The sequence below is a fragment of the Panthera uncia genome, chromosome B1, assembly GCF_023721935.1.
Source record: "Panthera uncia isolate 11264 chromosome B1, Puncia_PCG_1.0, whole genome shotgun sequence".
In the NCBI taxonomy this organism is placed as follows: Eukaryota; Metazoa; Chordata; class Mammalia; order Carnivora; family Felidae; genus Panthera; species Panthera uncia.
In genome coordinates this window covers 58,534,946-58,560,422 of record NC_064811.1, presented here as the reverse complement: position 1 = coordinate 58,560,422, position 25,477 = coordinate 58,534,946, and the positions used below count along the sequence as shown (strand labels likewise).

General features: G+C 42.9%; 3 protein-coding genes across 5 annotated transcripts in view; all 3 read right to left on the bottom strand.

The window, feature by feature from the left end:
• Positions 1 to 25,477, bottom strand: part of MTHFD2L (methylenetetrahydrofolate dehydrogenase (NADP+ dependent) 2 like) — a 460,807-nt gene that overhangs the window by 175,723 nt on the left and 259,607 nt on the right. The gene's annotated exons all lie outside the window — the stretch shown is intronic.
• Positions 8,776 to 10,722, bottom strand: LOC125922824 (growth-regulated alpha protein-like). The gene is made up of 4 exons (XM_049630639.1): positions 10,535 to 10,722; positions 10,301 to 10,424; positions 10,105 to 10,188; positions 8,776 to 9,317 (listed from the first exon to the last, which is right to left on the bottom strand). The coding sequence occupies exons 1-4, from the start codon at positions 10,620 to 10,622 to the stop codon at positions 9,302 to 9,304; spliced, it is 312 nt and encodes a 103-aa protein (XP_049486596.1). The 5' UTR covers positions 10,623 to 10,722; the 3' UTR covers positions 8,776 to 9,301.
• LOC125922825 (growth-regulated alpha protein-like) overlaps positions 8,776 to 25,477 on the bottom strand; it is a 118,904-nt gene continuing 102,202 nt past the window's right edge. The window contains exon 4 of one of the 2 annotated variants that reach the window (XM_049630640.1): positions 8,776 to 9,317. In XM_049630640.1, the coding sequence (XP_049486597.1) occupies positions 9,302 to 9,317 (16 nt within the window). In that variant the 3' untranslated portion in view covers positions 8,776 to 9,301. Of the gene's footprint in view, positions 9,318 to 20,566; positions 21,075 to 25,477 lie in introns of those variants that run through there. The other variant, XM_049630642.1, reaches the window with a different exon arrangement.

The following is a 25,477-nucleotide window of genomic DNA, read 5'->3' as shown; positions in this document are numbered from 1 at the left end:
TTTCTTTCTTTCTTTCTTTCTTTCTTTCTTTCTTTCTTTCTTTCTTTTCCTTTCTTCCTGTCTGCCTTTTTCTTTCTTTCTTTCTTTCTTTCTTTCTTTCTTTCTTTCTTTCTTCCTTTCTTTCTTCCTTTCTTTTCTTTCCTTTCCTTCTTTTTCCCCCTCCTCCCCCTCCTCTTCTTCCTTTTTTTCTCCTTCTCCTCCTCCTCCTTCTCTTTCTTTTTCTTCTTCTTCTTTATGCCCTCTCTCTGCCATTTTTGTTGTTGTTTAGCTCAATGGAGCTCCCCACTACTTGCTAGATGGAATGCTTCTTGATTCATGAATCATCTAAAGAAACCAATTAGAGCTTTGAATTTACTTGGTTGAATTTTGTTTTTTTAGCAGATCCAATGCCATTTTCAGCTGATGATGATTTAGAGAATATTGTAATGAGAAAGTCTGTGCATCTTTTTAATTTTTTTTTTAACGTTTATTCATTTTTGAGACAGAGAGAGACAGAGCATGAACGGGGGAGAGTCAGAGAGAGAGGGAGACACAGAATCCAAAACAGGCTCCAGACTTTGAGCTGTCAGCACAGAGCCTGATGTGGGGCTCGAACCCACGAACCACGAGATCATGACCTGAGCCGAAGTTGGATGCTTAACCGACTGAGCCACTCAGGCACCCCTGTGCATCTTTTTAAAAATCATGTTTGCACAAAGCAAGAAATTAATTTGCTTTAATGTATCTTTGCCTTTTATGTCTATTTCCCCAATCATATTTCAGGTCTTATTAGAATCTGCCATCACTTGATAAATTAATAATTCTTGTCCTATTAAGAGCAGTATGTTAAGCTTCAAAGTTCTCAAAACTGAATTACTAACCATGGTTTATGATCTCAAATTCTATTCATTGTTTTGTTAAATGGTCTTGGTTATGTCATATTTAATACCTTTTTTCTGCATAAAGAAGTCAAACCCTTTAACTAAATAATACAGTTATTGATACAGTGTCACTTTATGCATAACCTCAAGAATCACAATATCTCATTTGTCTTCACAAGGGTCGGTATCATTGAATTGTGTCTATAAAGATGAATAAAACCTCAGCATACAGAGAAAAAACTGATTAATATTATAGACAGAATCATGCTCCAAGAAGCACAGCTTTTTGACAGGGATTATTTATTTATTAGGGAAAAGTGTCAACATACAATAAGATGGAATGAGTCTGTAACATTGAACTGATTGCTGGGTTCTTGAAATTTATGCTAAATAAAAAGCTACCACAATGAATCAGAAACACTTTTCAGACATAACCTTGAGTCTCAGTTCTCTATGTCAAAGTAGTGAGGACTATATTGTAGGTTATTAGCATTTGTGGCCACCTTGATGACAAGAACACACATACACAAATATAAGATAAAAAAAGGTGTGAAGAATCAAAATAAAGGGGTAGTTTCTGACATAGAATTACAGTTTAGGATTTAATGGAATTAAAATTAGTTATTATGGACTTTGCCAATGTCATGGTAGTTAAGTTTGCAGGGATCTTTACTTTTTTTTTTTCAAATGTTAATTTTTTTTTTTTTTTTTTTGAGAGAGAGAGAGAGACAGAGAGAGACAGAGAGAGAGAGAATGAATGGGGGAGGGGCACAGACAGAGGGAGCCAAGGAATCCAAAGCAGCCTCCAGGCTCTGAGCTGACAGCACAGACCCAGATATGGGGCTCAAACCCACAAACTGTGGGATCATGACCTGAGTGAAAGTTGAACACCTAACCGACTGAGCCACCTAGGTGCCCCAAGGATTTTTACTTTCAAATATGGGTCTCTAATTTGAGAACTTTGACTCAATGCCAGATTGATATGATGGTATATTTTGTTTGCAATGAATTCCCAACTCTTAATTTTCTAAGATGATCAAATTCTCGGGTTTTTCTAACAATCTATTACATTACCATGGTCTTCCAGCTGCTGTGAGACCTATATAAGTTTCTAAGTCACATCAAATACTCCATTTTTTTTAATTTTTTTTTAAACGTTTTATTTATTTTTGAGACAGAGAGAGACAGAGCATGAACGGGGGAGGGGCAGAGAGAGGGAGACAGAATCGGAAGCAGGCTCTAGGCTCTGAGACATCAGCACAGAGCCCGACGCGGGGCTCGAACTCACGGACCACGAGATCATGACCTGAGCTGAAGTCGGACGCTTAACCGACTGAGCCACCCAGGCGCCCCTCAAATACTCCTCCATCTTGAACTGTGTCATATATTTCAAAAATAATGGTTTATTCTGACATAAGAAGCATATACTGAACTGATAGTAACAACCATTTGTAGAGTATTGTCTTATGCCAGTACTACTTATGCAATTTCAGTGTATTAAATGCTGCATGGATCGTTTTTACTGTACAGATGAGGAAATTGAAATTCAGATGAGGTAAGTAATTTGGCAAGAAGAAGACGAGTTGTTGTTTTTTTTTTTTCAAGTCTGTTTGGCCACAGCGCCCATAACTTTCCTTTAGTCCACACTGCAGTGGCTCATTGTGAGGGACCCGAGGGGAATCTGCAGAAACGGAGGGAAACTGGTTCTACCACCATGTGCTTGTAGACAAGGCTAAAGTCGGAGTCAACCCACAGGCCTCTTTGATGGTCATGTGAGCTGGACTAATACTCAAAAATCTTGGTTCTCCCCCTTGTTTTGTATTTAGATAGCTCTGTGGGAGGCACTGAGTTGGGTGGTCTGTGCACTTGTATGTTTTGTGGCCCAAAGAGCAGACTTCTCTGAGCTCTAACTGGCTACAAGTCCAGGTTCATTTGATCTGTTCATGACTGCCTGGGCCAGCCTCATTTTCTTTTTCAGAGGACTGCTAAAAGTAAAAGGTATAATCCCAGTCACCTGTGGCTATCACTCTGAAGGCAGAGGATAAAAAATTTCGCAGGGATATCCCGCACACAGGTATGAAGATAAGGTCCGGGAGGCAGGCTGGTGAACTTTTGCCTCAGGCTGCTTTATGGAAAACTTAAGGTAAGAAAGGACTCTCATCTTCTAATTTTTCTGTTCCAGCAGAGAAAACATTGCCCTGTCTTGGTATTACAGGACCTCCACCTCTCCTATCCTTCACAGCCTGTTGGTTTCTGGAAGTCTCTAGAGAGAGCTCATAAGAACTCACAAATAAGTAATCATATTCACAGAGCAGGATCATCCATCATTCTTCTTCTTCTGCCTCTGGCTTCTTTGCCCAGGAAACCTCAGGGACTGCTGCCATCACTGTTTCCTGATGGCCTCTCAAAGTCAATGGTCCTACTGGCTCTCACTGTTCTAAGACTGACCTGAAGGAAGAACATCTTTCCCGCCCGCATCACCCTGTGACCATCCTCTCAAATACTCTGCCCTCCACTTCCTGTCTTGAGGTTCCCAATGGAAGGCTGTCTTGTACTCCAAAGTCTCAACATCATGTGGACAACTTAATGTGATACCTTTCCTTACCATTTCTGTTTGCTCTGTGAATGCATTCGTATCTATGAGAGTGCCAACCGAGAAAAGGAGGCGAAACCGAAAAAGAAACAAAGCCTTTTATCTGGAGTCTCAGAATTGCAAATCCGGAAGCACGGATTCCAGTGTAACCAGAAAAGTATTGCACCTGAGCGGAGAGAGGAAAGAGTTTTTATGAGAGAGAGGAAGAAGGATGGGCAGTTATACGACTTGAATAAGGGAGGAGAAGGAAAAAAGAGCCATGACTGCTTCTAACACATTAAGCCATCTTTGTTTACACTCTGACAGACTAAATATATCCGTGTGGTCTAATGAGACCACTCTCGGTATGCACTAATCACTCTGCTGGCAGAAAGTCCATACTGGCAGTTTTATGGTCTGGCCGCCAAATGCCCTGCCGGTTTTATGAGCAACTGCTTGCAAAACAATCATCCCGACTGGCCCAGTTTAAAAGTTAATTTGGTGCAGTTCAGAAGTTCATTAGAAAGGAAAAGGAAGCTTTGAAATGGGGTTGCTCATGTCCAGAAATTTTATCCGGTCTCACAAGAGCAAGCCAGAAGACTTGGTTAATGCAGACCCAGACCCTCATCTTGTTCTTCCAGTCATTCATGTCTTCCCTCCAGTTGTGTGATAAATATATTTCGGTTCACTTTGAAGCTTTCCAATAGTAGCAGTCTGGAGAAAAGACTCAAATCTCCTTCTGTTTAACTTAGAACATTAACTGTAATTGCATTTATTGAACATCAGGCAAGTGTTGGTACCATTTTGGTTCCTCCCACAATCTCCAATGCCCCTTCTTCTTCTTTTTTTTTAACGTTTATTCATTTTTTTTGAGACAGAGAGAGACAGAGCATGAATGGGGGAAGGTCAGAGAGAGAGGGAGACACAGAATCCGAAGCAGGCTCCAGGCTCTGAGCTGTCAGCACAGAGCCCGACGCGGGGCTCGAACTCACGGACCATGAGATCATGACCTGAGCCAAAGTAGGATGCCCAACCGACTGAGCCACTCAGGCGCCCCAACTCCCCTTCTATAATATGTGCATCTTGTTAGCTTAATGAAAAGTGCTTTGAACCCTGAAATTCAAGTGTCCTGTGGAAGGCTGAATAATCATTCCCCAAGGATATCCATATCCTAATCCCCAGGACCTGTGAATACTTTTACCTTCCATTGTAAAATAAACTTTGTTCATGTGATTACATTAAGGGTCTTGCAGTGGGAAGATTATTCTAGATTATCCTGTGTGGACCTGATATGATCACAAGGATTCTTATAAAAGGGATGTGGCATAAGTCAGACTCAGACAGCAAGGGATGTGACAGAGCACAAGGACAGGAAGAAAGAGATTGAAGAGGCTATCCTGATCACTTGGAAGATGCAGGAAGATGGCCATGAGCTGGGGAATGTTGATGGCCTCCGTCCGGAAGGTGGAAAGATTAAGGCAATGGATTCTCTCCTGGAGTTTTCAGAAGGAACCAGCACTGAGGCCACCTTGACTTTAGCCCAGTGGAACTAATTTCTGTCTTCTGACCTCCAGAAGTGTAAGAGCGTAAGTTTGTGTTTAAGCTACTGCATTTGTGATAATTTGTTACAACAGCAACAGAAAACTGATGCACTGCCTCCACTCTCAGTCAGACTGCTCCCCCTTTTTTCCAGAAATTCAGGAGCCACTGTCATCTTGATGTGGTTGGAAGTGTTGGGGTTTGGAGCTAATGGCCAAGAAAGAATTCTTGAGATGTCTGGTGCAAAAAAGTGGTTTAATTAAAGCACGGGCCAGGACCCAGGGCAGACACAGCTACACTGAGATTGTGAGGGGTGGTTGATTTTATACTTAGGAGTCTTTAGGATATGTAAGTCCTTTTTGGAAACTTCCCCCAAAAGGACTTTCATATGCTAAAGACTGTCAGGATCCCGGAGGCCTAGCTATTGTCAAGATTGTTTTTCCTTCTAGCAAAGCATTAACATTGAGACAGCTGGGAGTTCCTGGAAGAAATCATTCTCTGCCTGCCTCAAGTATCTGTCAACGTGCTGTGAGTTGTAAGGAAATTAATTTTATCTACATTTCTTTCTGCCTTTGTTTCCCACATCAATCTCTTAGGCACTGCTTAGCTCTTTACTCAATTATTGATGCTCAATTCTAGTAACAACTACAACAAGGAGATTCTATTATCATACCTCTTTTATGAAAGGGGAAATGAAGTTTAGATTAATCAAGAAATTTCACCTCAAGTCTCATAGAAGGCATTAGAACTGGAAAACTACAGCCAGAACAGTCTTAATTCTTCATAGCCTGTGTTCTTTCTTTCTTTTTTTTTTTTTTTTAATTTTTTTTTTTCAACGTTTTTTATTTATTTTTGGACAGAGAGAGACAGAGCAGGAACGGGGGAGGGGCAGAGAGAGAGGGAGACACAGAATCGGAAACAGGCTCCAGGCTCCGAGCCATCAGCCCAGAGCCTGACGTGGGGCTGGAACTCACGGACCGAGAGATCGTGACCTGGCTGAAGTCGGACGCTTAACCGACTGCGCCACCCAGGCGCCCCTTCTTTTCTTTTTTAATATTTTAATTTTAAGTAATCTCTACACCCAACGTGGGCCTTGGACTCACAGCCATAAGATCAAGAGTCGCACACTCCGCTGACTGAGCCCGCCAGGCGCCCCTTCATAGTTTGTGTTTTTAATCACCATGTGAACTAACTGCACCTCTTTTTTCCTGCTTTTCCATTCACCAAGTTAACAAGGCCTATGTTGAGTTTTTCATATTGATATTTAAAAATTTTTATCCTGAATGTATAAAGAGATGTTCTGGATCAGACAGATTTCTTATTGATTACCTCCCAGTGAATAAATGTCACTTCCTGCTTGCCTCAGGCCTCACTCTTGGGGGGGTGATGTGATGAAAGCCAAGCCAGTTGTCCTATTCCAGGAGCGAGACACTCCATAGGCCAGGGAAGGGAGTGGAGGGGGGAAGGGGAGATATAATTGTCCCTGCTTATAAAAGGGAATGAGGACTTTGTCCCACTGCCCTCCTGAAAGGGTTTCCTTGGAAACACAATAGGTCTAAATCCCAATCATAACCCTTTGTCATATAACTAAATGTTTCCAAGAACCAGATTGCCCCTTTGTCTCCACTATTAAGACCTATGTGTATCTCTAAATTCTGTGGCTTTATCTCTTTTGACATGTAAATACCTAGGGAGATAGTATTCCAGTCTCCCCAGCACCCTGAGGCTTAGCCTGACACCTAGCCTTGGATATAACCATTGAGTCATCTTTCAGAAGATTAGAAAAATTGTGTTATCCCTGGGGATCAGAGCCATTAACTAGACAAATGACAGATTTAATACTCATGGTACGTGAGGAGGCTAAGACTTTTACAAGAACACTGAGAAATCCAAAGAAGTTTTATTTCCCACAGCCTAAAATATATTGCCCTTGACTTAGAGTTAAAGGAAGGAGTCCCTGCTGACATTCATAGAGCTTCCAGAATGGTTTGCATTTGTTTACCTCTACAAAACTTAAAAAATTGCTGTTCCATGTTATCTCATTCTGAGCCAAGTACAATTGGAGTAAAGAAGAGGCTATTCTACTTAATTTTCAAGGGAGGACACAGAGGCTCAGAGTAGCTGTTGCTTGTCTATGGTTACCCAGCTGCTTAAGACAAGTGTGGGCATGTGCCCACACTTTTCCTCCTGCCGAAGGTTATAAACGTGCCCAGGAACAGGTCCAGTGAGACAAGCACAAACCTTCCTGGGCCTTCCCCTCAGGAGCACAAACTCTCCTCCCTTTCAGATTGAGAATACATTATTTTCCAGGTGGTTCATATGGTTCCATATCAGGAGATAACAGTCTTTGTTTCTACTGTGGAAGCTGGATGTATTCCTGTTGTCTTGGGGCCATTTAAATTCAAATTTACAGGTTTAGCAACATTTCAACCATCACCAGACTTGTGAAGCCATTGGAACAGCATTACGCTGGCTGATTGTTTCTCTCCATGAAGATTATAAAATAAAGACCTTCTCATTTAGACCTTTGGACAGATGACACTCAGCCAACTCACTTTTTCCTTTTTTGCTCCCATTACACGAATAATGATTGAGTTCGAAGATAGAGTGCAATTTACAATTTAGCTCCCAGCTTCATGAAGAGGGAAAAGAATGCGGAATTGAAAAACCTTTTAAGATCATTTAAATGAGAGTGCTTTTGAAAATATGGGTAAACATTTGAAAAATTTTGAAGAGTTAGAACTAAAGAACAGTTGGTTATACTGAAACAAAATGAGTATTTTATGTAAAACAGAGATTTTTTTTTCAATATATGAAATTTATTGTCAAATTGGTTTCCATACAACACCCAGTGCTCATCCCAAAAGGTGCCCTCCTCAATACCCATCACCCACCCTCCCCTCCCTCCCACCCCCCATCAACCCTCAGTTTGTTCTCAGTTTTTAAGAGGCTCTTATGCTTTGGCTCTCTTCCACTCTAACCTTTTTTTTTTTTCCTTCCCCTCCCCCATCGGTTTCTATTAAGTTTCTCTGGATCCACATAAGAGTGAAAACATATGGTATCTGTCTTTCTCTGTATGGCTTACTTCACTTAGCATCACACTCTCCAGTTCCATCCACGTTGCTACAAAGGGCCATATTTCATTCTTTCTCATTGCCACGTAGTATTCCATTGTGTATATAAACCACAATTTCTTTATCCATTCATCAGTTGATGGACATTTAGGCTCTTTCCATAATTTGGCTATTGTTGAGAGTGCTGCTATAAACATTGGGGTACAAGTGCCCCTATGCATCAGCACTCCTGTATCCCTTGGGTAAATTCCTAGCAGTGCTACTGCTGGGTCATAGGGTAGGTCTATTTTTAATTTTCTGAGGAACCTCCACACTGTTTTCCAGAGTGGCTGCAAGTAAAACAGAGATTCTAAAGATGGGGGTCACTGCAAGGACTTTGAAAAAAATATGGAAGTAAGGAGCACCCACTAGTGGCAGTCTCTACGTGGGTGTGCCCTACAGTCCGTTATAAATTTCCAGGGCTTGCGTATCAAGAAGAAAAAACAAGATCAAGAAGAAAAAAACAAACCTAAGCAAGAAACTTTTGTAAAAAGCTTTATTTTCATGCAGTTTGTAAAAATACATCAATAAATATTTAAACTTCTCTATTCCAAGACATAGAGAAACACTGTATAATTACCACTAAACAAGGCATTATGCCTTACAAGGAAGACATAAAATGTCCAAGGGATATTTAAAAACATTGTGGAGTTTTTAAAGCTTCAACATCAGAAGTGTTGACCACGTACTGTAAAACTCTCTCAATAAATAACAATTGGCATTCTTCTGAGCAGTACAAAAATAAATGCACACATACATTCCACAACCTTAACAGTAACCTGTGTGCTTGGATCCCAAACTATTTATCTCCAGCCTTTATCATAGGGAATGACAGGGCGTGGTTTCCCCTCCCCTCCCCCCAACACATAATAAAGTTTAATGAATGAAGAACATTTAAGACTCATCACTTACAAATTAAAAGGAACTGAACTAACTTTAGCATAAAAGTGACCTTTAAAAATAATAGTACAGCAAATTACCAAATTCATATCTTTAAATATTAGCTAGAACATTACTATGCTAGCTTTGAAAAATAAATAAATAAATAAATAAACAAATAAATACATATGTTGAAAATAGACGAATACTCATAGGGAACAGTCAAATAGATTGAACACAGTCCAGATGGTCCCTGGAGGCTTTGGTTTCTTTTCTTTCTATCCCATTCCACTGAGGCTGCCACAGTAAGCCATGAACTTCTGCCTTCTCTCTCTAGCTCAGTTGTTGCTGCCCCTGTGATTAAAAAAGAAAGAAAGAAAGAAATGGTTGCCATTAATAGGAGTCCATAAACTGCATAGTCCTGTGACATGTGGTTGCCACGTGGTTACCACCTACACCACTGCGATGGGTGGCAGGAAAATGCCGGGCTCCTGGATGGTGTTTAATTAGGAATAAGGTGCTGTCTGTGATCACAATTGTATTATTAGCTTCAAAAAGCTAGAAGGTAATGTCACAGTGGGCTAAAAAAGTACATTCAGGACATCATTTAAGCCCCACGGCAGACCTCGTTAGGTAGCTATTTTTATTTCTGCTGTATTACGGAGACTTGAACAGATTAAGTACTTTCCCTGGGGACATAGGAATAATCAGAGGTGGGGCCTCGGTTACAGTTAGGGCAGGGATTCACAGCAAAGTCCTTGCTCTTCACGACTAAGCTTCAGTGGCCCATGTTGCTCAAAACCAAGGGTGCCACTTTTCAGAGCAGAAGCTCACCAGGGATGGAGCTGAATACTGTGTGTTCCTCAATGGGTGGGAAGCATTTGAACATCACTGGCCAAATGCAATTCATCTTTTAGGAACACACATGCACCCACACTCATTTGCGTGGGGAGAGAGGGCACTGGAAATATCCTTCTGGCATAGGAGAGGCTTAATGACCTTAATAGCAAAGGTCATTGTGAACGAATAATTTTGTTTTTCAGCGAAACCTAGGTTTCCTTGATCAAACTTCCCGGACGCATTTGCCAGGATCCGTGACCAAGGACTCTAGTGGCACGCGTCAACAGAAAGCATAACTCACTTGCTTAGCATCTTTTCGATGATTCTCTTGACCATGGGGGCTTCGGGGTTGAGACAGGCTTGGTGTCCGTTCTTGAGAGTGGCTCTGCGGAGACAAGGCAGAGTCCCCGTTGGCGGGAGGCCGGGCCGCGGGGTGGGGGGCACGGGGGCGGGCGGGGGGAACGGCCAGGACGGCGGCAGCGCGGGGCGTCACTTACATGACTTCGGTGTGGGCGCAGTGGGGGCCCGACGGCGTCACCTTGACGCTCTGGATGTTCTTGAGGTGAATGCCCTGCACGGTCTGCAGGCACTGGCAGCGCAGCTCGGTGACTACGGGCGCCCCTGCGGGGAGAGCAGGCCGGGTGAGCGGGCGGCCCCGGGGCGCGCACCCCTCCCCCACCCGCACCCCCACCCCACCCGCACCCCGTCCCCCCGCGGGCTCCGGGCTTCACCTGCGGCGCGCCGGGCGGCGGGGACCAGGAGCAGGAGCAGCAGCGCGGCGCCGAGGAGCCGGGGAGCGCGGGTCGCGGTGCGGGCCATGGGGCTCAGCTCGGGGAGTCGCGGCGGCGGTGGCTGGAGCTGGACGGCTAGCGGGAGGGCTGGCGGAGCGGACTCTGGCTCCCCGAGCCGGGAGAACCGCTTTTATCCCCGGTGGACTTGGCGCGGCGCCGGGCGCAGCGGTGGGGGGGGGGGGGGGACAGGGAAATTCCCGGCGCCCCGGGTCATTCCCGGGTGCGGAAGGTTCGCGCGGCCCCGCCCCCGGGGTGGAGGGGGACCCGCGTGCCAGGCCTCCCGCGTGTTCCGGAGACTTGGGCGTGTTCCGGAGACTTGGGCGTGTTCCCTTTCCGCCCAGTCCCCAAAGAGGGCGTGAGTGGCCTTGCTTGAGTCTGTGCCATTTACGCGAGACAGGCGTCTGTCTTGACGAATGTTAGTTATCCGGATGGGGGAATAACGCCCGGAGAAGGGGTGACATGATTTTCTACTTGCTACTTAACGCATAAATGTGTTTTGGTTTGATTAGTTTACTTTCGTCTGCATAAGTAGACTATGTTAAAATACATTTGTCATCTCACAGCAGACATAAGAACGTTCGCCGGTTCCTAGTATTTTACATTCACAAACAAATCATACTTTGTGTCATATCCTGAAGGGGTGAAGGGATGAGGGGATGACCAGTGTCAAGAGGTCAATTTAATGTTTAATTTAGGACTGAATGTCTTATCCCTACTTATCTTCCTTCCTCTGCAATTCTGGAACTTCCAGAGTTGGAGTAAATCCATGAACACCACCTTTTTGGTGTAGACGGTGTGAATTAATCCGTGAAGTATAATGCTGGTGGTCATATCCGAGCTGTTGGGGGGTGGGGGGGAGGCTGCGTTGGGCTCCTGGGGTCCAAAGGTCGGAGGGACCAGGAGCTGATGCCTAGTGGGAGTAGCACCCTGTGCTCACCTGAACAGCAAAAAGAGGTGTTCCTGTGAAATACTTAAGCGCTAGATCACCACTCCCAACGGCACTTCCTTGTTTTATGTTCCCAAATCTCATTTCCTTTCCCTGTTGTGTGGACTTGCCTGCCTCCAGGGATTTGAAATGCTCTCTAGAGAAGTAACTGCAGTCCTATTTTAGTTTTGACTGACTTCTAATCAATCAGACCTTTCAAGCCGGTAACTCGACTGTGTCGTTCAGCAGCTCATTTTTCACCTCAGTGTAAATGACTTTAGTTGTTGCTGGATTACATGTAGGTTTCAGATGGCTTCGGTGTGATTCCAGGTGCAGGTCTGTGAGGAGCGTGGGGTTACCCGGTGGATGGGTGTGGAAGGGAAGCAGGAGGAGAGAGGACTTGCTCTGGAGCTGCAAAGTGGCACCGAGCAGCCCTCTGCTTCACAATGCCAGGGTAGGAATTTCAGGTGTCGGACATTTAAACGGTCTCTGCCTTAGTTTCTCACCTGTAAAATGGACGTCCGAGATAGTATCTACTTCAGCAGATTGTTAGGAGGAATAAGTGTGTGAACATTTATAAAACGCCAGTACATACAATGCATACATTATAAATCATTTTTAAATAAACGTAATTTAAATTGCTGTTTCTGCATTCTTAAGCTGGAACTCACCTGGGGATAAAATCCCTGTACAAAGAGAAAAAAAGAATTTTAAAAAGAAAAAACACCTCCTTCAACCAACATAAAAGTTTTGTACTATTTTTTTTTCTTAAGAGAAAACTCAGAATGAGTTTTTTGTTGTCTAGTTTAATTGATCAGTAATTTTATAGTTCTAATTTCAGTAATTTCAACTACAAAGTGCAAATAAAACTAAATATATTCTATCTTATTAGAAAAGATTATGAGGGTGCCTCGGTGGCTCAGTAGGTTAAACATCTGACTCTAGTTGAGATCCTGTCCAGGTCATGATCTCACTCTTGGTGGGTTTGAGTCCTGTGCTGTGGGGTTGAGTCTGTGCTGACAGCTCAGAGCCTGAAGCCTGCTTCAGATTCTGTATCTCTCTCTCTCTCTCTCTCTCTCTCTCTCTGTCCCTCCCCTGCTCATGCTTTGTCTCTCTCTCTCTCTCTCAAAAATAAACATTTTTTTAAAAATTAAAAAAAGAAGAGATTATGAATTACTAAATTATAAATAATGATTTGTCTTTACATTTTTTTAAGTAATCAGAACAGTCCTTTGTGGGAAGGGGCAAGAAATATAACTTTAAAAAAAAAATAAGTGGAAAATGAAAGATGACCTAAAGTTTATAAAATATGAATAACTTAGTAATAATTGAGAATTTGTGTAGGTACTACTGTCATTATCCTTATTTTTCTCAGATTCTTATTTTTTTATTTTTTTAATGTTTATTTTTGAGAGAGAGAGAGAGAGAGAGTGTGTGTGTGGGGCTGGGGGGTGGGTTGGGGGAAGGTCAGAGAGGAAGGGAGACAAAGAATCTGAAGCAGGCCCCAGAGTCTGACGTGTGGCTCCAACTCATAAACTTCCAGATCATGACCTGAGTCAGTCAGTCACCCAGAGCCACTCAGTCGCCCCTTTCTAGGATTCCTAATTGAAAATACTATGGATTTTCTTTCTTTCTTTTTCTTTTTTCTTTTCTTTTCTTTTTTTTTTTTTAGATAATCAGTAGCTCAGAATTATAATAGCTGAAGAGATTGCTATTCTTTCCATTATTCTTCACTATCTCCAGTAATTTACATATGTTTATGTGCTTATAAGATCAACATAAAGTATTACAGTAAATAACACTTTAATCTAATAGTCAATGTCCTCAATCTTTTGCATATATGAAACCCACTTAATCTTCTCAACTTCCCCACAAAGTAGTCACCAGCTTTGTCTCCACAGCTTTTCTCCACAAGGAAACAGGGAATTTAGGGAATTGGCCAAGGTCTCACAGTTAATAAAATTCATAATTTGAGCTCTAGCCAGTGCTGCTTTTAACCACTACATGTTAAGGAAGAAAAAAAAAAAAGAAAGAAAGAAAAAAAACCTTTTTTCTAAGAAAAGTAATAGATAATTCAGGAGAGCAGGTTTGTTTTTGTTTTGGTTTGTTTAAGTATGTTTGTTATTCTCGCGGTTAAATAGTTCAATGCCACATTTCCTAAAGCTTAAAAATAACAAACTGCTCAAAAGTCTCCAGTGTTTTATTTCACTAACAGCAAGAAGTTTCTTTTGTGGAATGAATAGGATATACTTAGATTCAATAAAATCTACATCTGTCTATCTATCTATCTATCTATCTGATTTTCCTCATCAATGGATTATGCCTCCAAAATCAAGTCAGTGGGATGAACACTCTACACTGAGATTTGCCCAGAAGGGAACTGGGCATTTTAGTTATTTGCTGAAATAAGGATCATGGTTTTCTGCCTGACCCAGTTTGCATACTTTATCATGATTTAATAATGGAAATATTTTGCCTTCAGCATTAACAGGAAGCTACCCAGAACTTTACTCTCTTTATAATTAAAAAAAAAAAAGAAAGAAAGAAAGAAAGAAAGAAAGAAAAAAGAAGAAGAAAAATATTGTCCTAATGCTTTCCAGATCCAATCCAAAGTATGGACATATGCAAATACTCAGGGTGAATGAATAGGGCATCAAAAAATTTATAGTAGTGGCCAAAGGGATGAAACATTTCAAGAAGCAGCCTCATATTTATAGAATTATCTATAATTTTATGTCTAAGACTTGCTTGATAATCATCACTTGCTAACAAAATAAAGTACAGAAGAAAGGGCTTTTTTCTACCTTAATATATCAACTCGCATAATTCAATCCCTAGCAGCCCCGTATTTATTTTTCAGAAAACTTAAAAAGCAATGACGTTCTGAAGCCTAAAAAACAATCCCCTTCTTTGTTTTTGCAAGTGTCTCCCCCAGATATTTACTCATTTTATGAGCTGAATGACAGATTTCTATGCCCAAACTTTAAACTAATGCAATCACCAATCTTAAAAGAAGAGAGCATCCTTAAAATAAAATGGGTTATTAAATCCCATTTAGAGCCACCATATTTACTGTCATCTTGTTCGATTGACACTATCTGATCTGCCTTTACAATCCAGACTTGGTGCCGTCTCCTGAGATGAGGGAGCCATCGGAATGGGCAGTGCAGGACTGCTGTCCCCACTGTGGCCCTGGGAAATTGTGACACCACAAATGCCACGTGTTGGGTTTACCGCTTCTGGTAGAATGACTCCGGCTCTGAGGGGAGAAGAATGAAAATGTCCGAATGTGGCATTAAATCGCTCAATCCACCCACTTCTTCAGTCCGAAACGTGTCATCCAGCGTTCATGTCATAAACCCTATCCAGTCTCTAGTACGGTGGTCATTTCTACCCGGCTTGGGCTCCTTCCTCCTTCTGGTTATGGAATCTTGGTTTTCTCTTGGGGACCATCCCTTCTTCCTCCCAGCTTGGGTAGTTCAGGGAGGGGGACCCTGCTCCAAAGCTCCAGGACTGTGCTGGAGACCCAAAGTACCATTGGTTGGTCTTTCCAGTCTGGGTCTAACCCTCAGGCAAGTTCTAACAGGTGCAGGGTGGGCAAGGGACCTAAGCCTGGCCAAGTCAGAAAAATGTCCTGGAGTCCTTGTTGTCAGGAAATGGTGGGAAAATCAGCCCTTGCTTCCTGTGGGGTTCCACCTGCTGGAACAGAAGCTTGAAGCATTGTCAGTGCTTGAGGGGAGCCTGCCTGAAGTGAAGCAAGCACAGAGAAAAGCAGCCTGATGTGGAGTGAGGCTAATTACCGGCGAGAATTTTTGAACTGCAACATGCAGTTTTAACGCATCCACACATCAGCTGTTTACTTTCAGAGGCCCAATGATTCTCCTTTTCTTTTTTAATTAAAACTTTCTTTTTTTTTTTTATATATGTTTTAAAGTTTATTTATTTTTGAAAGAGATAGAGTGCGAGTGGGAAGGAGGCAGAGAGAGGGAGGCACAGAATCCGAAGCAGGCTTCAGGCTCTGAGCCATCAGCGGAACAGCTGTGTCAGCTCTGAGCTGTCACTTGAACTTGTGAACGGGACATTATGACCCGAGCCAAAGTCGGACGCTTAACTGACTGAGCCACTCAGCCACCTCATTCTTTTTAAAAAATTTTTTATTTGTATTTTTTAAAATTTATGTATTTGAGAGAGAGAGAGAGAGAGAGAGAGAGAGAGAGAGAGAAGCTCAAGCAGACTCCATGCTCGGCTCGGAGGTCAATGTAAGGCTCAATCCCACAACCCTGGGATTATGACCTGAGCCAAAATCAGGAGTCAGCATTCAACAGACTAAGCCACCTGAGTGCCCCCTCTCCTTTTTATGTAGCCATCTTAAACCGGGTTTTGGTTACTGACTCCACTTACTGTTAGTTACCTTTCTAACCAGGAGGGCGGTTCAACTCGAATTGAATTCCTTTCTTTCTCCCTCTGTTTCAACATTGTCATCGATCATTTACTCAACATTTATAAGGTGGGGATAAAGTTTGGCCAGGGATCCGGAGAGGAATAGGACTCTGCTACCCTCTGACTCTCCATGCAATAGGGGAAATGAGTGGACAAATAGAAGATTTTAGAAAAGGGGCACCTGGGTGGCTCAGTCAGTTGGGCATCCGGCTTCGGCTCAGGTCATGATCTCACAGTCCGTGAGTTCTAGCCCGCGTCAGGCTCTGTGCTGACAGCTCAGAGCCTGGAGTCTGCTTTGGATTCTGTGCATCCCTCTCTGCCCCTTCCCCACTCACACTCTGTCTCTCTCTCAAAATAAAATAAAAATATTTAAAAAAAAAGAGAGAGAGATTTTAAAAAAGCCTGTGAAAACCATGGCAAACCATTCCCAAGGTGCAGGTGTGAGGACTACCTGATCTAACACTTAAAGAGTGGGTTTATGAAACTTGTCAGAGAGGTTCCTGAAAGAGGCGACCATTGATGTGACTCTCGGGATGAGGAATTTTCCGGGGAAATGGGGGACAGTGATGGGCAGAAGACATTCAGGAGAGGGCCAGATGAGCAGAGGCATAGCAGTGGGATAGAACATGGTGACTACTACTGGGAGCAGCAAACGGTTCGTGTAGCTGGAACTCACTCTGTGAACAGAGACTGGAGAGAGGCTGAGGCAGGAAGAGGTTGCAGGCCTCCGACACTGAAGACCGTGTGCTGGAAGGACCCTGTTTGTTAGTCAGGACCCAGTTTGGATGGTATCTAACTGGGAGGCCTCTGTAGGCATTTCAAGGTGTTTCCATGGCCCTGTTGCCCAGACCACACTGTGACCTTTATTGGCTATCTACCATAGGGTGGTTGAGGTATAACCTAAGATTCAGGATATGTGCAAAAAACTGAGGGCATGGTAGATATTAAATTAAAAGACATTTACTTGGGGTGCCTGGGTGGCTCAGTCAGTTAAGCTTCTGACTCATGATTTCCACTCAGGTCACGATCTCACGGTTTGTGAGTTGGAGCCCCATGTCGGGCTCGGTGCTGACAGTATGAAGCCTGCTTGGGATTCTCTCTCTCCCTCTCTCTTTGTCCCTTCCTGTCTCTCTCTCTCTCGCTCTCCCTCAAAACAAATAAATAAACTTAAAAAAAGTAAAATAAAAGACATCTGTTAGGCACATGCAAGATACAAGGAACTGTGGTCCATTTTGCAAAAAATGTATAGTGGATAAAACTGAAACCCCAAATATGAAATTCTTCTTCAGTACTAACCTGCCAACTATCTTCTGCAACACAGCTAGTCCTTCTTTCTGTACCTGTGGTAAGGCCAACCTGACGATTTTAACCATGTATAATTACTTAAGTTCATTTCAGTTAACTCTGAAAAACATCCAATATATTAGATTTGGGCATTATTCCAAGGCTTAAAAAATAATATATTTCAATATAATGTTTGTATTTCCATTACGATTTTTGAAAAACTTTTGAGAAATAGTAATGAGTAATTAAATTATATTACATGCAATACGAATCAAAGAAATATAGAAATGCCAAAATTACAAAAGGATGTGTGAGGAAAAAAATATAGAAATTGAGGAAATGTCTTCAGGCAAATATTGTTTATCATACTTGGTTATAACAGGCATGAAAACAGCGTGATGACCCTGCTTTGATGTTTCAAAGTGTATTATGGAAGTGAAATTTGGGAAGTTGAGATGAGCTATAAACCACAACAAACATATTACACATAGTGTGTGTGGCTACATGGTCAGCCAGGGGACATGACAAACGGAGAAATTTTGATGATCAGAGAATGTCCTCTGTAACATTTCAACATTTTGAAATGTGTTATTACATTCTTTATGGCTCATATATGGTCTTTATTACAAAATGTTCCCTGTGTGTTGAAAAAATATACGTGACTTATGCAGTTTTTGGGTGAAGCATCTGTATATCATGCTCCGGCCAAGTTGCCGGGATCACGTTGGGGGATCATGTTGCTTTACTCTTCTGTACTGTTACTGATTCTTTACTGCTGTGACCTCCTAAGTCCTGAAAAGAGGCCTGTTAGAATCTTTAACTATGATAATCATTTCATCAATTGCCCCTTTTAGTTTCTCTCTTAATATAATTTGATTAAATATCAAGTTCTTGAAATTTAGAATTGTTTGTTTCTTGTAGAAGTACCCCCTTTTTATTTTGAATCGGTCTTTTTTTTATCTCTAAGACTCCTTCTTTCCTTAAATCCTAATATCTTCTCACCTAATGCATTGATTTTTTTTTTTTTTTTTCTTTTTAAGAGAGAGAGAGCATGAGCAGGGGAGAGGAGGAGAGAGAATCTTAAGCAGGTTCAAGGCACATCGTGGAGCCCAATGCAGGGCTCGGTCCCATGACCCTGGGATCATGACCTGAGCCTAAATCAAGTCAGATGCTCAACTGACTGAGCCACCAGGTGCCCCATTGGATTAGTAATTTGTATTAATAATAGATTAATAGTCATTAGCAAGTAATACATTAGTATATCCATACTGTTTCTTTCAGTTAATTTTAGCATGATATAACATTCTTATTCTTTTAATTTCAAGTTATCTAGGTCCTAATATTTAAAGTATGTCTCTTTTAAGAGGCATAGATTTTTTGGTCTTATTTATACAGTCTTTGTATGAAAAAAAGTTGATCTTTGACTTTTAATTAGTGTGTTTATTCCATTTAAATTTACTATAATTCTTAATATAGTTGGATCTAAGTCTCCTCTCCTGCTATTCTATTTGTCCTATTTTTTTAAAAAATCAACTTTTGGTTTAAGAGTAATTTTAGATTAAAAAAAAAAATTGTATAGATAGTACAGAGAGTTCCTGTAGACTTTTTCCCCAGTATCTCCTAATGTTGATATCTTACATAATTATAATACACTTATCAAAACTAAGAAATTAACACTGGTACATTGCTGTTCGCTGAACTCCAGTCTTTTATTCAGATTTCACCAATTTCCACTGATATCATTCTACTATCCTGGGATCCAAGTTAGCATAACTCACTGGATTTAGTCATCATGTCTCTTTTGTGTCCTCTAATCTATGACAGAGTCTCAGTATTGCCTTGATTTTCATGACTTTGACAGATCTGAAGAATACTTTTTTTTTTTTTTAGTGTTTATTTATTTTTGAGACAGAGAGAGACATAGCACAAGCAGGGGAGGGGCAGAGAGAGAGGGAGATACAGAATCTTTGACAGCTTTGAGCTGTCAAGACAGAGCCCGACATGGGGCTTGAAGTCACCAACCCGAGAGATCATGATCTAAGCCGAAGTCAGACGCTCAACTGACTGAGCCACCCAGGTGCCCCTGTGAAGAAAACTTCTTAAGTATTTTGTGGAATGTTTCTGGATGGGGATTTTTATGATGATTTTCTCATGATCATGCTAGGGTTATGGGTTTGGGGGAAGAACATGATGGAAATGAAGTGCCCTTCTTACCATATCACAGAGGGGGTATACATGATATTCATATGACACCAAGGGTGATAACCTTCATCACTTGGTTAAGGTGGAATCTGCCAGATTCTCCAGTGTAATGTTTTTTCCTTTTCCTAATCTGTTCTTTGGAAGGAACTCACAAAGCCCAGCCCACACTCACATGGGGAGGGGATTTAAAACCACCTTTAGGAGGAGACTTTTTATTGACAGTCCTGACAATAAAGAAGATTTTTTCCTTTTCCCCGTCTGCCATCTGCTGTTTTGTTTCTTTATTCCTTAATTTCTGTATTCTTTTGTATTATTCAGATATTTTCTCTTATTCCATTTTATCTTCTTTTCAGATTTTTAAATCTAAACTTTTCGTTTCCCTTTTAGTGGTTACCCTAAAAATTGCAATATATATTCCTGCCATGTTACAATGTTCCTTCAGCTTACACTTTCTGCAACAATTGAAGACATCTCTTATAGTCTAAATCCATTTCTTTCCCTACCTATCCTTTGTTATTTTTGTCATGTATTTTACCTTACGGCATGGATTTATCTCCATAGATCATTATTATTATTAAATAACACAAATTATTCAAGTTCTTAGGAAAGAATCCACCTTTCTACCTTTTGGTCCCAGCCTCATTAAAAGGGAAAGAATTGCATAATTGTCTGAAAAACCACTTACCCAAAGTATTTAATAAGAGCTCTTATTACAATGTTTGTAAAAATCCAAAAGTTTATAAAGGCACTAATTTTTAATAATGAATCAGTGTGAAAAGCAGCAATATTTTATGTAAAACTAGGTTTCTCAAGCTGGTTGGGGAGGGTAGCGTGTCAAATATTCTTTAAGTAATAGAAATGTAAGGGAAGTAATGGCCAGGAGCAGGCATAAAGTTAGGTGCAACCTATAGTCTGTAATGGTACGATACCTTGAGCCCCCCAGTAGGAACCAAGGATCAAGAAGAATAAAACAAAACCTAAGCACATGATTTTTTGCAAAACGTTTATTTTCATGTCATTTGTAAAAACATAACGGTAGTTTTAATGTCTCTGTTCCAAGACAGAGCAACACTGCGTAATCAACATGAAACAAGGCATTATGCCCTACAAGCAAGACATAAAATGTCCAAGGGAAGCTTCAACATAAAAATGTTGACTATAGAATGTGAAATAATTTTCATAAATGACAACTGCCATTCTTTTAAACAAGTACAAAAATAGATGTATACACACTAACTTCTTCGGCTCCCTTCCCCCCCTTCCGCCCCCCCACCCCCACCCAGTGCTGTGCCCTGGCACCTGATGGAGTCTCCCAATACACAGTGGTTTAATGAGACCTTAAAAACCCATCATCTTCAAATTAAATAACAATCAGGACAGAGTTACGTCTGATTCAACACAGTCAGATCCTTAAATACTAATATGTAAAATATTAAAATACAAGCTTTGGAAAATAAATAAATACAAACATAAATAAATAGAGAACTCGTAATAGTCAAACACATTAAGGCCTTTCTAGGTGCCTGCAGAAGCCAGCTGTTCTCTCTTCATTTTCACTTCCTAGAAGGGCCTTTCAGGAACCACCAGCAGCCAGCTTCTTACTGGTCTCCAGGTCAGTTGGTGCTGCCCCTATGATTGGAAAAGGGTTACTGTTACAGGTGCTAAGGAAAAACTGCTCCTCTCTCACACTGGCCCCTAGGGCTAGAGGGAGTTTTGCTGTAGACCCTGGCCCAGCCCTGCACCCACAGAAGGTCCCACAGTACCCGCTGCCCCCTACTGCAGAGAACTTGCTCTTTACTGGCTGTGGACTGAACTTTATTGACTTGAAAGAGCTAAAACCTAGCGCTCAAAGACTGTCACCCTGGGTTAAAAGTTTACATGCAAGACCTCGCTTGAACCTCATACATCCCATGAAATTGTTATTATTCTCTATGCCCATTTTGCTGAGACTCAAAAGGATTTGAAAACTTTCACAGGGATCCTAGACTTGAACTTAGGAGGATCACTCTGCAAAGTCCTTGCTCTTCACGACTAAGCTTCAGCGGCCCATGTTGCCCAAAACCAAGGGTGCCACTTTTCAGAGCAGAAGCTCACCAGGGATGGAGCTAAATACTGTGTGTTCCTCAATGGGTGGGAAGCATTTGAACATCACTGGCCAAATGCAATTCATCTTTTAGGAACACACATGCACCCACACTCATTTGCGTGGGGAGAGAGGGCACTGGAAATATCCTTCTGGCATAGGAGAGGCTTAATGACCTTAATAGCAAAGGTCATTGTGAACGAATAATTTTGTTTTTCAGCGAAACCTAGGTTTCCTTGATCAAACTTCCCGGACGCATTTGCCAGGATCCGTGACCAAGGACTCTAGTGGCACGCGTCAACAGAAAGCATAACTCACTTGCTTAGCATCTTTTCGATGATTCTCTTGACCATGGGGGCTTCGGGGTTGAGACAGGCTTGGTGTCCGTTCTTGAGAGTGGCTCTGCGGAGACAAGGCAGAGTCCTCGTTGGCGGGAGGCCGGGCCGCGGGGTGGGGGGCACGGGGGCGGGCGGGGGGAACGGCCAGGACGGCGGCAGCGCGGGGCGTCACTTACATGACTTCGGTGTGGGCGCAGTGGGGGCCCGACGGCGTCACCTTGACGCTCTGGATGTTCTTGAGGTGAATGCCCTGCACGGTCTGCAGGCACTGGCAGCGCAGCTCGGTGACTACGGGCGCCCCTGCGGGGAGAGCAGGCCGGGTGAGCGGGCGGCCCCGGGGCGCGCACCCCTCCCCCACCCGCACCCCCACCCGCACCCCCATCCGCACCCCGTCCCCCCGCGGGCTCCGGGCCTCACCTGCGGCGCGCCGGGCGGCGGGGACCAGGAGCAGGAGCAGCAGCGCGGCGCCGAGGAGCCGGGGAGCGCGGGTCGCGGTGCGGGCCATGGGGCTCAGCTCGGGGAGTCGCGGCGGCGGTGGCTGGAGCTGGACGGCTAGCGGGAGGGCAGGCGGAGCGGACTCTGGCTCCCCGAGCCGGGAGAACCGCTTTTATCCCCGGTGGACTTGGCGCGGCGCCGGGCGCAGCGGTGGGGGGGGGGGGCAGGGAAATTCCCGGCGCCCCGGGTCATTCCCGGGTGCGGAAGGTTCGCGCGGCCCCGCCCCCGGGGTGGAGGGGGACCCGCCCGCGGGTGCCGGCGACTCAGAGACCGTTGTCAGCCCCAATGCGCAAAGGGGGCGTGAGTGGCCGCCACGTGGCGGCTGCCACCGCGGGGGAGGGTGCGGCGACCGTGGGCGCCCAGGGATCCCCAGTCGCAGGACTGGGAAGGTCGGACCCGTTAGTTAGACCCGTTAGTGGAGAGAATTGATTCTCAAAGACGCTTCAGTCGCTGGAACTGGAAGAGTTGAGGCGGAAATGGCAGCCTCTCTGATCTATCCTTTGGCTTTCAATTGGGCTTTCCGGGTGTTTTTCATCTCTGGAATAAATACACTCTTTTAAAAATGTCTGTCGTCTCAGATTGTATGTGAGAATGTTTGTCTTGTTTCTGTTGTGTGGACAGCTCTGGTAGGTCACACTTGGTACCACGTTTTTGCCCAGTGGGCATGGGGGTAGGGTAAGGGAATGGACCGTGGCGCAGGGTAATTTAATTATTTTTAGGTACAGTTTGCAATGTCTCATATTCCCTGTCTTCGAAATTCTGGGACTTCCTACACTCTAGTAATTCCTGGAGCCGCGCTGTTTGTTGTCTAGGAGACGGTGTTTTCATTCATGGCAGTGGTTCCAGAGCTGCGAAGGCCGTGCTGGGATCAGGGGCCCTCCTCTGTAAACAGTCCGGGGAGAGAAAGGATCATGGACACAAGAAATCGGGTACCTAGCGACTCTCACCTTTACTTCTCTAGGTAGCAAACAGATGTGTTTCCAAATGTGTAAATACTAGATTACTAGCATGTTCCACTCGTGTCACCTGAATATGCCTGCCTCCTGAGAGTGATTCTCTTGAGAAACAGCTAAGCTATCAATTACTTTAGTTCTCTAAGAATGCCAGCCCATAAAGCATTTCAGTCCGTGTAGCTTGAGGACTTCTCACTGAGTAATTCACTTTTCTTCATCAGTTTCAATATCTCTTTTTGGATTAAACTGGGTAGTTTAAATTGATTCTCCAGGGTAGTGCAGATTTCGGGGATGTGTGAGCTATTCTGCCGGTGCCGGGAGAAGAGCTGGATGTGGAGGATGCTGGTCTGTCTCTGGCACAGAGAGTCTGCTGAGGCTGTCAAGGCTGGAGCCTCAGCCACACCACTTACTTGCCCCATGACCCCTGCTTGTGGGTACTTTATTTCCTCTCTCTGGGCTCCTGTATTTCCTCTGTACAAGAGAGCAAATAATGCCTGCCTTGCAGGGTTGTTATGAGTATTAAATGTGTTAATATTTATAAAACATCAGCACATGTTGTGTTGCATAAATATTTGTTAAATAAAATAGAATTAGTGTTCTAATACAATCTTACTGTTATGGACTCAGTATGCTCTCCAAAAATTCAGATGTTGAAGTCCTGTACCCCATTGTGATGATATTAGGAGATGGGACGTTTGGGGGGTGATGAAGTCTATATGAGGTCATGAAGGTGGGATCCTCATGATGGTATTAAGCGCTTTTATAAGAGGGGACACCCAGAGGGCTTGATCTCTCTCTCTTTGTCATGTGAGGGTACAGCAAGTCAGCGACTATCTACAAACCAAGAAGAGGGTTCTCACCAGATACTAAATCTGCAGCTAAGTATCTTGGACTTGGACTTCCCAGCCTGCAGAACAATGAAAAATAAACGTTTATTATTTAAGCCAGCCAATGTACGGTATTTTGTTTTAGCAGCTTGGACTGTTTAAGATGCTTACCTGAACAAGAACACCCGGTGGTGAATCCTTGTGTAAACAGGAAAAAAACAAAACACAATCTTTTCATTTATCTCTTAAAATTTTCAGCGTCCGAGGTTGTGAAAGGAGGACACATCTGCATTCTTCAGAGATCCTAGAACAGATTTTTCAAATCCAGTGTTTATTTGCAATTTCAGTTTCCCACGTAAAATGGAAGTAAGAATAAAAATTTTCCCCGATCCTTATACAGGAAAATATTTCAGATGTGACTGTCTCTCTGCCTTGGGCATTAACAGCTGGCTCCCAAAACAATAGTAAGTATTAGTTGTAATGATTCCCAGACCCAACCCAAAGTATTGACGTTAGCAATCATACAGGAAGAGTAGAATTTCAACTTTCCTACGATAGCAGCCAAGAGGATGAGACGAGTCAAGAATTAACCCATTGTCTGTGGAATTATCTACAACATGACTCCTACTACCTGTTTAATCAGAATTATTGACTTTCAGGAAGTAAGTAGAAAGGTAACTTTTTTCTTTCATAATGTACCACTTTCCATTATTTCATTCATGACAGCCCCATACTAAGTTTCAGAAAATTTTAAGAGTTTCAGAAAAATTTAAGAGTTCCAGTGTTACAAAGCCCGCCATGATAAACAAATTGCTTCTTGTTTTAAGATGTGCTGAATGCTACATTTATTGTGCAAGCTGTAGATCCCTGCAATCACTAACCCAATGAAATTATCTCTAACCTATGTGTTTCAGTTTACTAAATCCTGTTTTACCCTGTCATTGTTTATTGTATCTTTCAGATTTGACGAATTCTTTGCAATATGTCTGTAAAATCTTGGGTCGCTCTTCCGTGCTGAGCACTCATCTTGCTAATCAGCCAGCAAGAATGAGTGGTTTACCTTAAGCTTTGCCGGCATAATTGCCACTCCCTGACCCCCCTCCTGTCCCTTCCACTTCCCTAACATCTCTAGTTTGTTGTATAATGGTTCTGCTCAGAAAGGAGAAAATTAAGATGCCTAAACATGTCGCTAAACCCTAAGATCACCTATCCTCTTGTCTAAGGGCACTCAGTTGCGCATCTGTGCTAACCTCTTTAAATCTCTACGACATCTGCTTTTTCTACCTGTCTGCCCCCAACTCTTTCTTAAAACAGAATCTTAGATTTCCTTCGGAAA